The 12,054-nt window shown below is 48.3% G+C and overlaps 1 protein-coding gene across 1 annotated transcript in view; it reads left to right on the top strand.

The window, feature by feature from the left end:
* Positions 1-12,054, top strand: part of RYR3 (ryanodine receptor 3) — a 418,103-nt gene that overhangs the window by 209,965 nt on the left and 196,084 nt on the right. The window contains exons 28-30 of the mRNA XM_075532282.1: positions 6,699-6,907; positions 9,629-9,804; positions 10,646-10,682. Of these exons, the coding sequence (XP_075388397.1) occupies positions 6,699-6,907; positions 9,629-9,804; positions 10,646-10,682 (422 nt within the window). The remainder of the gene's footprint in view (positions 1-6,698; positions 6,908-9,628; positions 9,805-10,645; positions 10,683-12,054) is intronic.

Here is a 12,054-nt window from a genome sequence, read left to right as displayed (position 1 = left end):
ACCTGTGCTGCTGGATTGGAGATGCTCCGAAATGCTCCAGGAGTGGTCTTGGTATCCTTCTGACCCCCTGCCCTGGAGATCTTAGGTTTCCCATCGGTAGCCCCTGGATGGCGTGAATGCTTAATGCAACTCAGATGCTAACGAAGGGATGAAAACCGGAGTCCACCCAGAGGAAAATGCTGGGGACTTCCTTCCGCAGAGGCTGCTTCCTGCACAACCCCCTGGAACAGAGTTAGATTCTGCCACATGGGCTCTCCGGGAGCTCAGGTCAGTACCATGGGGACGGGCTAGAGTGCTAGAATGCTTCTGTCTTCCGTTTGAAGTGGATTGGGACATGGGTCCAGTTTTGCTGTTGCTTTGTTATTTCTGGAGAACTTGTTTCCTTCTAAACTTCTGAGTTCTTGAAACATAAATCCCCGTGCCACCCCTTCTTTATCCCACGGCTGCCGTGAGACTGTGTGCTACCGTGTATCAGACCCTGGGTCATCCACTGAAGGGAAATGCGTTTGTTGTTGCCTTTCCTTTGCTGAAATGAGAAATCTTCTCACCTCTGTCTCCATTTCAGAAGATGCCACCTTCAAATTTTGACCTCTAACTTCTTGGAGGATTCCCGCATAATTGCCTCTGTTGGCTTGGTGTAGGGGAGCAGGGAGGGGTCTTTCCTTTCCCTGTGTCTTTCTGTCCTCTGAGTTCCTTGGCCTCAGTGGAGGCACTAGTCAACGGAGGTGTGGCAAAAGCACAGCCTTGTGTATTCCAGTCAGTGCTCGCGGTTATGACACCTGAAGCCTTTCATCCAGGTGGCCTCTGCCAGGTGGCCACCTGTGCACATGCCTCCCTTTCCCTCTAGAGGGCCTGGGATGATTTTTGGATATGAGTCTCCACCTGCCTGATCTGGAGGCAAAGGGATGCAAGCCGGGAGATTTAGGAAGATCACTTTTGAAGGCCAAGGAAGAAGGAGTCTTGAAAGAAGGAGTCCCCCAGCAAGTTAGTGAAGATAATAGTAGAGAACAGGCCACCTGGCCTCGGTTGCCCTTGCTTGCACTGACAAAGATACTCCACTTTTGACGCCCCCGTTTCCTCATTGTGAAATCGAGATAAACCTACAGAGCACTAATAAGCCCCATGCTGAGCACGTATGATGTGTCAAGTGGTTGTGATTTACCATGTTATTGGTGTTTCCTAATTAGTCTGTTCTGTGCAGTTATCAGACGGCATGATGTTTTAATATCACAAATGAAGAAATTGGAGAAATCGGTAGAGCATCACCTCTCACGTCTTAGCTACGTGGAGACACTGATGAGGCGTATCCAGAAATCAAGTGTTCCTCCCCTGGAGAAAAGTGCTGGAGGCTTAGAGGAATTCTTCTTGGCTCTTGGCCCTTTCCTGGCTTTCTCATCTCCTATTTTATAGGCAGGCTGCCCCAGTTGTCCCCACTCAGCCCCCAGGAGGTCTCCACCCCTTTCTTCCCTCTGCTTCCATATCCATCCCTACTGTCCATTGACTTGTTTTGATGTGCCCTTGTTCTCATGCAGAGCTCAGCTCTCCCCTGCCGAGAGAACTCCTGCCAAGCTAGAGCCTAGCACTTTACGCTGTAATGTGTTCAGTCCTCTTCCCTAGGACATGACATCTTCTGTCACAGCCATGCCCACTCTTGCACACTGATTGGCAGCTGGTGTGTGAGTCACAGGGTTGGGGATCTAATCCCATTTTGTCACCAGTCCTTCTCGTGACCTTGGTCAACTCCTCAGTTTTATCCTCAACAAAAGGCTACCCTTCCATAGCTTAGGAATGCTCAAGAGCTCAAATTGGTTTTTATAAATCACTTTATTGGGGGCTCATACACCTCTTATCACAATCCATATATACATCCATGGGGTCACACACATTTGTTCATTTGTTGCCATCATCATTCTCAAAATATTTGCTTTCTGTTTGAGCCCTTGGTATCAACTCCTCATTTTCCCCTCCCTCCCTAACCCACCTCCCTCATGAAACCTTGATAATTAATTTATAAATTATTTTGTAATGCCTTACACTGTCCAATGCCTCCCTTCACCTACTTATCTGTTGTCCATCCCCCAGGGAGGAGTTTATATGTATATCCTGTGATCAGTTCCCCCTTTCTACACCACCTTCCCTCCACCCTCCCGGTATGGCCACTCTCATCACTGGTCCTGAAAGATCATCTGTCCTGGATTCCCTGTGTTTCCAGTTCATATCTGTACCAGTGTACATCCTCTGTTCTAGCCGGATATGTAAGGTAGAACTGGGATCATGATAGTGGTGGATAGGAAGCTTTTAAGAACTAGAGGAAAGTTGTATGTTTCATTGTTGCTATACTGCACACTGACTGGCTCATCATCTCCCCATGACCCTTCTGTAAGGAGATGTACAGTTGATCTTTGGGTCCCCAATCTACATTCCCCCTCATTCACAATGATATGACTTTTTTGTTCTTTGATACTTGCTACCTGATACCATTGACACTTCGTGATCACACCGGCTGGTGTGCTTCTTCCATGTGGGCTTCGTTGCTTCTCAGCTAGATGGCTGCTTGTTAACCTTCAAGCCTTTAAGACCCCAGATGCTATATCTTTTGATAGCTGAGCACCCTCAACTTTCTTCACCATATTTGCTTATGCACCCACTTTGTCTTCAGCGATTGTGTCAGGAAGGTGAGCATCATGGAATGGCAGGTTATTAGAACAAAGTGTTCTTACATTGAGGGAGTACTTGAGTATAGGCTCACTGTCCATCTGCTACCTTAATACTAAACCTATAAATATATGCACAAATATTTCCTCATTGTCATACATAAATACATTTATATATGCACATGCCTGTATGTAGACCTCTATAAATGCCCTTTACCTCCTAGCTCTTTCCTCTATTACCTTTTACTTTCCTCTTGTCCTACTATCATGTTTAGCTTTCATTTGGATTTTAGTGATTCCTCTCGGCTACATTGCCCTTGATCAAGCCCTACCAGGCCTCCTACACCCTCCTCGCCCTCAATTGTGGATCACTTGTTGTTCCCTTGTTCCTGGGTTTGTTAACACCCACTTCCTTTCCCCCATCTCTCCCTCTCCCATGTCCCCCGTGAACCATCTGTCCATTGTTTTCTCCATCAGATTTTTTATCTCACCTGGCTTATCTAGATAGACCTGCACAGATAATCACGTGCACAAAAGCAGTTTCGGGACCCTGAATGCTGCCTGACTGGTTGAACATGCCCCTCATTCCTCTAAAATAACTCGGAAGCTCTTTTATGCTTATAAATGGGACGAAAAGCATCTGGAGTCCCCGGGTGATGCAAATGATTCATAGGCTCCACTACGTATGGAAAGGTTGGACATTCAAGCCTACCCACAGGGCACCTCGGAGGAAAGGATCAGCCTCCGGAAGGACACACTGAAAACCCGGGGACCGTAGTTCTGTGATGCATCCACTCAAGGGCTACTGTTTGGGTTTTGGTTCATCTGTTTTGTCTCGTGCTTCGTGCCCTAACTTGAGTTCATCGTTTCTGAAAGTGACCAGCTGAGTCTGGGAAAGGTTTTCCTGCTCATTCCTGCAGCTTATTTAAGTGAAGCCCCATGGACCAGCTCAAAGAGCGTCACATTGACTTGAGGCAGAGTGTCTCTTGGCCTTGATCTGACCAAGGAGGGCCGTTGCTGTACAGTGCAGGTGCTCCCACCACGCCCCCTGTCCCCTTTAGTCTGAGGAGTGGGGCCAGTGTTGGCTGTGGGGCCCTCGCTCTCCTGCAGCCACCAGACAGGGCACTGGCCTTGCCCCTTTCATGTGCCCCAGGCCTCGCAGCTGCCCACCAGCTGCTCGCCTGCCTTCCACATCCTTCCCAATTTGAGATAACTGTTGCTTTCCCTGCTTTGCCAATGTGTTGGTCCACAATTATGATTTATAAATAGCCCATGAGCAAGCACACCAAACAATTCCAACCCTGCTTTGGCCTGTGTTGAATGGTAGCTTTCTAACTAGGATCGGGATGCAAGAAGCATAGGAGAGGGACCGGAACCCTAGGAAGGAAAAGCGGGCCTTTCCTTCCATTCCCACTGGCAGCTCTTCCCTTTCTGCTTAGGTGGGGAGAGGAGCAGTGATCGAGGAGTGTGGGAGGCAGTGAGTTGTAGTATGTAAGTGAAGGGAGTCCTACTGCTCACAACTAAAAACGTCTTAGAATCACACCCTCAAAACTGGAAGGGCCTACAAAGGCATGAACTTCAGAGACCTGCTGCCAAGTAAAGGGAGTCCGTCTGCGAAAGCTGTACGTCTTTCCTGAAGCAAACTGCCACCTCTTCTCCCATGGAAGAACTGGCGACTCTGAACTGCTGGCCTTTTACTTAACAGTCAAGGACTTGGCCACTGGGCCACCAGGGAGGCAAGACACGGAACAAACCTTAATTTATAGACTTTAAAAAAATCATTTTATTGGGGGCTCTTACAACTCTTACCACAATCCATACATCAGTTGAATCAGGCATGTTTGTGCATATGTTGCTCTCATTCTCCTGTAGACATTTACTTTCTATTGAGTCCTCAGTACCGGTAAACTACAGACTTCAAGTGAGTATTGGTCTATCAATATTGGTTCATGTTCAGTGCTAGTACCTAAGAGACATCTCTTGGTCTCCACTTACCTGGCGCAAACGAGAAAGATGGAAACCAAGGACCATAAGGAAAGTAGTTTGCCAGACTTAGAGTCTACAGGAGCCACAGCCTCGTGTGCCCCTAGGCCAAAGGAACTAGATGGTGCCCAGCTACCCTTACTGACTGTTCTGACCACTGATCTAAAAGATCGTCTCAGATGGAAGGGGAGACAAATACAGAATAAAACTCAAAATCATCACAGAAACAAACAAACAATACCAACAAATCGACTTCTTAGCTCTGTTTGGACCTAGAGGACCCTCCAATACGATCACCCTGGGATAGCCTTCACTGTCTGAAGGGAAATTAGTCATGGAGGTCACCTTTCAGCTTTGGAACTGATTAACTGGCTCATGAAATAGCATTTCCCATGCCCCTTTGAAAACATCAGCTACAGGGTGCCCGGCTGTCAAAAGACGTAGTATCTGGGGTCTAAAAAGCTTGAAGATAAACAAGAGGCCCTCTAGCTGAGAAGCAACTAAGTCCACATAAGCACACCAGCTCGTGCGATCATGAGGTGTCGATGGGATCAAGTATCAGGCATCAAAGACCCAGAACAAAAAAATCATACCAATGTGAATGAGTGGGGAGGGCAGAGTGGAGACCCAAAGCCCATCTGTAGACAATTGGACATCCCCTTACGGAAGGGTCACAAGGAAGAGATAAGCCAGTCAGGGTGCAGTACAGCACCAATAAAACATACAACTTTCCTCTAGTTCTTTAATGCTTCCCCACCACCACCACTATCATGATCCCAATTCTACCTTACAAATCTGGCTAGACCAGAGCATGTACACGGGTACAGATAAGAGCTGGAAACGCAGGATATCTAGGACAGACAAACCCTTCAGGACCAATACTGAGAGTAGCGATACCAGGAAGGTAAAGGGAAGCGAAGAACTGATCACAATGATCTACATATAACCCCTCCCAGGGGATTTGACAACAGAAAAAGTGGGTGAAGGGAGACATTGGTCAGTGTAAGACATGTGAAAATAATTTATAAATTAGCAAGGGTTCATGAGGGAGGGATGGGGGGAGGGAGGAGGGGGAATGATACCAAGGGCTCAAGTAGAAAGAAAACGTTTTGAAAATGATAATGGCAACATATGTACAAATGTGCTTGACCGGATGGATGGATTGTGATAAGAGCTGTACACACCGCAATAGGTGATTAAATAAATAATAAACAGCTGGGTGAGACCAAAGGGTCCGTGGTTACACTCAAGCAAAGATGAGATGCTAAGGGAGAGGGTTTTTAATAACTAGATTCGTGGACACAGAACAACCAGAGTAGAAACCTTCAGACGGCTGTCACCTAGTGAAAACGTAACCCATGTCAATTTTGTATCGAGATGACTGAAAGGGAACCTGATTTTCTATGTAAACACTCTCTGCCGGTACAGTACATATTGTTTTTTAAAAGAAAGATGCCACTCATAGGAAGAGGGGGCTAGATGAGAACTCTGCTATTTGCTCTCAACCAAAAATGCTCTAGAAAACAGTAACCTAAAATCAAGTCCGTCCAGGAGCCCCTGGACACTTGGAATCCCTCTTTTGCATTCCACTGAGGAGACCCCGAAGCATAGAAAAGTTCGGCCATCTGCGCCACGTCTATCTTTCCAGGTTTTTGGTTTTGTCTCTGTTTGGAGGGGTGTGGGGAATAGTATTTAAAGTTTTCCTGGCTTAATATACACTTTAGCTAAGAGATTCATACAGAGTTTCACCGGTTTCCTCTTGTTTTTTTATTTTAACTTTTACATTTAATATCCACTTAGATCCTAAGAATAACCTTATAGCTGACTGGTCTATTTTTGTTTTCCTCTAAAATGATTTTTACTAAACTCACGGTCCTTCCCCATATGCCAAGGGTAACACCCAACTCCATTTCCATGTGGTTAAGATCATGTGCAGGGAAGAAAGGCCAGCGGCCCTGCTCCTCTTCCATTCTGTGGCCCTAGCCCTCAGGGAAGCTTCTTCCCACTGGCCTGGGAGTGGGGCCTGCCCGCTCAAGCTGGCTTCTCTTTGACCTTCTGCAGGCTTTGTGCCCATCTGCTCCCTGGGCCTGGCCCAGATTGGCCGCATGAACCTGGGGATGGATGCCAGTACCTTCAAGTACTATACCATGTGCGGCCTCCAAGAGGGCTTTGAGCCTTTCGCTGTCAACATGAACCGCGATGTCGCCATGTGGTTCAGCAAGCGCCTGCCAACGTTTGTCAACGTGCCGAAGGATCATCCCCACATAGAGGTAATGTTACACACTGAGTGGCTCTCATGGGGAAGGTGAGCCAAGTCCCTAAGCTCCCGCTAATTCTCCTGTCAGCAGGCAGCTGCTTACCTAAGCCCATGGTCTGCCTGCTACCCAGCCACTGTACACCAACCCTCAGAGGTATAACTGCAGGCAGTGTATCCCCAAGCCCTTTGGACAACTGTGTTTTTCTCCATACCTCCTTGGACTGCTCGTGGAACAGAAAGACAGTGTCCAGGAACGCTCAATGTCCCCTTGTTCAGGCTTGTAAGGAGCATCATTTGAGTTCTGATTCTGCACCTTCTTGCTGCTGCTGTGCCCTTGCTCACCATGGATTTTTTTTCCCCAGGGGACAGATAATGGAAAGTCAGCTAAATTGGACCCATTAAAGCATTAGTTGGGCTATACTCGGCACTGGCTTCCATCTAACTATAAAAACTCCAAGCCAACTCTAAAAACTTTAAAGCAAACCCACGACCATCGGTGCTGACTCTTATCAACCCTGGTAGATGGAGTAGAACTGGCCCTGTGGTCTGGCAAGGTTGTCAATCCTGATGAGAGCAGAAAGCCTTGTTTTTCACCCAAGGTTTCAGACTGCTCACCCCTTGGCTTGTGGCTTTGCCCCATTACCCACTACACCATCAGGCCTCCTCCGCCTGGTCTGTCTGAATTAATTCAATAAGCATCCACTTGTGCTACCTTAGGCTGCTTAGGAAAGGTGCCTCTTCCACTGGGGTGGTCATGAACCCCGCTGACAGGACCGCTACTTAGAAAAATGTCCCAGGATGCACGAAACAATGAAGCATCCTCATGGACTCCAGGATGCAACCTTGTCCTGAGAATGGTGTGTAGTCTGGGGAGACTAGAGAAACAAATCCATGGAGACACTCGTGTGTATAAGGAAAAGGTTTATACAGGATGCAAGCTTGTCCTGAGAATGGTGTGTTAGTCTGGGTGGACTAGAGAAGCAAATCCATGGAGACACTCGTGTGGGTATAAGAAAGAGATTTATATACAAGAGCAATTGAACATTGAGAAAACATCCCATCCCAGTCCAGATCAAGTCCGTATATGTCCAATACAAATTTATAAAGTCCTCTTCAGACTTATGAAACACATGCAATGACGCCAAATGTAGAAGATCACAGGCCAGTGGGTAGAAAGTCTTGGATCCAGTGTCACTGGAAACATCTCAGCTCTGACAGGGGTCTCTGCATCAGGGTGTTAGATCCAGTGTCATTGATAACATCTCAGCGCTGACAGGGGTTTCTGCCTCAGGGTGGGTCATGTGTCTTGTCAACTGCTCTGTCTCCCAGGGAGTGGCAGAGAAAGAAGTGTCTCTCATCTCCAAGAAGGATTTCCCAGAATTCTCAGAAGTCCCTGCCCATATAGAGGCCTCATTGGCTATAATCTAATTGACAAGCTAGACTCCACCCCTACACTCTTAATCCTCAAACTGACAAACTATTAAATATCTCACAAATGGGAACTGCTTAGACAGGAAGGACCATCTCTAAGTATCAGTTTGCTCCCTCTGCACCACCACCACCACCTGCGCATTACAAATATCCTGTGGTGGTCGCCCCTCACCTGGCCTCCCTGCAGTGCTGGTGCCTGGAACCAGCCTCGTTCTCTGTGCTTGGAGACGGCCCTCAGTCCTTGGGGAGATAGGGAAGTATCTGGTTGCTCTCGGGCCTGGTGTCAAGGAGGACCTTGGATAGAATTTTTTTTTCTTTCTTTTTTGGCCACTTCCCTCCACCTTAGTTTGCTTGTGCTGCAGTAACAGAAATACCACAAGTAGGCAGCTTTAACAAATGGTCCTCTTTTTTTCACAGCTCAGGAGGCTGTCAGTCTGGATTCTGGGTACCAGCTAGAGGGACTGTTTTCTGGGAGTAGATCTGGGCTTGTTTGTTTTGCTTTTCTAAGGGTCTGTCCCACAGTTCCTTGGAGGCATGCCTGTGACTTGGGTCTTCCCCGCCGTCTGTGCTTGCCGCTCTGCTCTGTGGCTATCCCAAAGATAGCCGCCTTAGAACACATCCTGCGTGGATGCAGTCTTAACAAAGATGGTCCACTTCCCCATAGGGATTATATCCACAAGTATAGGCATTTAGGATGTGTACCTGGGGCAGGGGGTGGGGGAGCAGTTCAATGTAATATGTGCTACCCCGACAGATCTCAGACTCTCTGCCATCAAGTCGGTGCTGACTCATAGCAATCCTATAGGACAGGGTAGGGCTGCTCCTGTGCGTGTCTGAGACTGTAACTATTTACGGGAGTAGAAAGCCCTGTCTTCCTCCCTTGGAGCAGCTGGTGGTTTCAAACTGTTGACTTTACGGTTAGCAGCCTGCCTGATGTGTAACTGCCACCAGGGCTCTTGATGGATCAGCCTTGATAAATGATACACTCCATCACTCAGGTACTACTCCTCCCCACCCCCAGCCCCACCAAGGCCGGTACCTATTCTCCTCCCGGGTACTTGCAGCAAACCCAATGGGCATGCTTTCCAATCTTCAGTTCCCCCAGCTAGAAGCAGATGAATTCCTGTCTGTAGCGCAGGGTTTCCGTGGCAACGCAAATCAGAGGTTTTGTTCCCCCAGTGATACCTGGCTTTCAGAGTTCACAGAACACCTTGCTGTGTGTTATGTCAATGAGGGAAAGAGGGACAGGGTCAGAGTCAGGCCCTCAGGTACATCAGGCTAAAGAGTGTGGGGGTGTTTCCAGGTGGTGAGGATTGACAGCACTCTGGACAGGCCTCCGTGCCTCAAGGTGTCCCACAAGACGTTCGGCACACAGAACAGCCGTGCCAGCATGATCTACTGCCGCCTGAGCATGCCCGTGGAGTGTCACTCCTCCTTCAGCCACAGCCCCTGTCTGGACAGCGAGGCCTTCCAGAAAAGGTGAGGGGGACCCCAGGGCTCTCAGAAGTGTTCCCTGTGCCCGCTGCCCAGTGGGCTTCCTGCTCGCCATTCCTTGACCTTGTTCTCCTTGCCTTGTTCTGACGCCGGTGTGAGCACTTGGTGCAGAGGTTCCCCTCGGGGGCAGACTGGGAGATGAGGGTTGTGTGTTGAGGAGGGTTCCTCCTTATGTAGAAACAATTAGGCTAACCAGAGTCCCGTTTGGTGAGAGTTTCGGTTTGCCATGACTTCTCTGAGCCCCTAGCCTGCTTGCTGCCCACAGTTCTTGGATTGGGGGAGCAAAATGAATGTGGGTGCATGAAAGAGGAGCGGGGGTGTTGCCTTCACGTGAAACAGAGACAGCTTCATGTGTCTAGAGGCCAGTAGTGCCGTCTTGGCGTGAGATGAGCTCGTCCCACCAAAGGATGAATAAAGCGAGGGCTTCCTTCCTTGATCACTCGTTTTAATCGCCAGTTAAGTGTCTTCCTGCCTGGAGCCCTCTTGTCCAGATTTGTGCTAGAGTTTCACAATCTACCAACATTTTGAAACAAACACAGTTGTTTCGGGAAAATGGAATAATCTCTTCTCAGGCATCTTTACCTCCGTTTTACAATCTCCGCCCCAACCCCCAACTCAGATCTATCATCTGGGTTAAGGGACAAGGGCCCTGACCCATGGAAACAGCTTACAGAGGAACAACTCCCCAGACATGTTGGGATCATGGGTAGGAAGTCCCCAGCTGCCTAAGCTTCCCTTGATAGTTAAAGGTAGATCAACTGTCTGTCAGCACTGTGTCTTCCGCATGAATCTGACTAACTGAAAACACGGGTTCTTTTCCCCCCAGGAAACAGATGCAAGAGATCCTCTCTCATACAACAACAGTAAGTAAATGTGCTCAATTATGGTTTTCATTATTTGCTTCTTTGCTCTGCCTTGTAATATGCCCCTCACAGCAAAGATCTGTCTGGAGAGCCTCTTTAATTGCCAATTACTCTGTCTTACCATATCCACCCTGATGCTTCCACAACAAGGAGGCTTCCAAACATGACATTTTTCAAATGGGGAAAAGAAATACAGCGGTTCAGAGCCTAAGTGAGAGTCGACCTGCGGTGCCTAATTGGACAGCATTGTGTGCTCATTGCCCATTTGCCCCAAGGACCCAGAACTTCCTTTCTCATTGAAACTATCATCAGTTGGGAAAGTGTGGGGCAAGGGGGAAGGGAGGAGGATTCATTTAACTCTCTGATTTACATTTCTGTGAGTCAGTTCTCCCATCTCTCCTTGAAGTGCCAGGAATAATGTGGAAAGCAATCAGATGAGAAGAAGGCACAGGAAGTCAGCCCAGAAAAAGGAAGCTACTTTGAGTCCTCTGTCCACATAGCTAGACATTTGTCAAAAAGCATCACTTCCTAATGCCCCTTTAGCACCTGGCTAGATGTTTATTTAGTAGGCGTCCTGTCACTCCTGTAATGTTATTGTGCAATCCCAAGCTCATAGGTTAGCAATCATCTTGGTTAATATGCTTGCCTCGGTGTATCTGTATGTGTGGGAAACTCCCATCTGGTCCCACACGATTGCCACACTCGGCGTGTGTGGGAAACTCCCATTTGATCCTACACAAACCCCCTGAGAGGGATGAGATTATTCACACCAAGTCGAGAGAAGTCAAGTGGCTTGTGTAGAGCCACACAATTAATACGTGACAACCTCGGTCTCCCTCCCCCTCGAGACTACCAATGAGCATGAACTAGTTAAGAGTGCATTTGCTCCACTTTGTCACACATCACCTCCTTCAGTGCTCTGTGGGTGGTGGCGGTGAATAGGTGCTAGTGAGCCTGTTGTGACTCATGGTGACCCTTCGGACAGAAGGAGGACACGCCGCCCCATCCTGCAGCCTCACAGTTGTCATATTTGAGTCCTCTGTGCCCGTGCTTCAGCTGTTGTTTTAACATGCTCTGCCCCAGAGCTGCCACAACCAACGACCACAAACCAGGAATTCCCTGTCTCACAGTTCGCTGGGAGTCTGGGACCAGGGTGTCCATGACGGTGATTCCCTCTGCGGCTCCCTGGGAGAAATTGTCCCCGCCTTTCTTCCAGCTTCTGGGGGCTGCGGACATCACTTGGCTAGAGGTTTCGGTGGCACAGCCCAGCTTTCCTCTGTCTCCTTGCATGGTGCCTCTCACCCATTTGGATGAGGATACTCATTAGGACCCAGGCGGCTTCTGTTCAAGCTCGTTTTTAAACAAACCGATA

This window comes from Tenrec ecaudatus, chromosome 14 (assembly GCF_050624435.1).
Source record: "Tenrec ecaudatus isolate mTenEca1 chromosome 14, mTenEca1.hap1, whole genome shotgun sequence".
NCBI lineage: Eukaryota > Metazoa > Chordata > Mammalia > Afrosoricida > Tenrecidae > Tenrec > Tenrec ecaudatus.
This window is presented reverse-complemented; position numbering and strand designations above follow the sequence as displayed.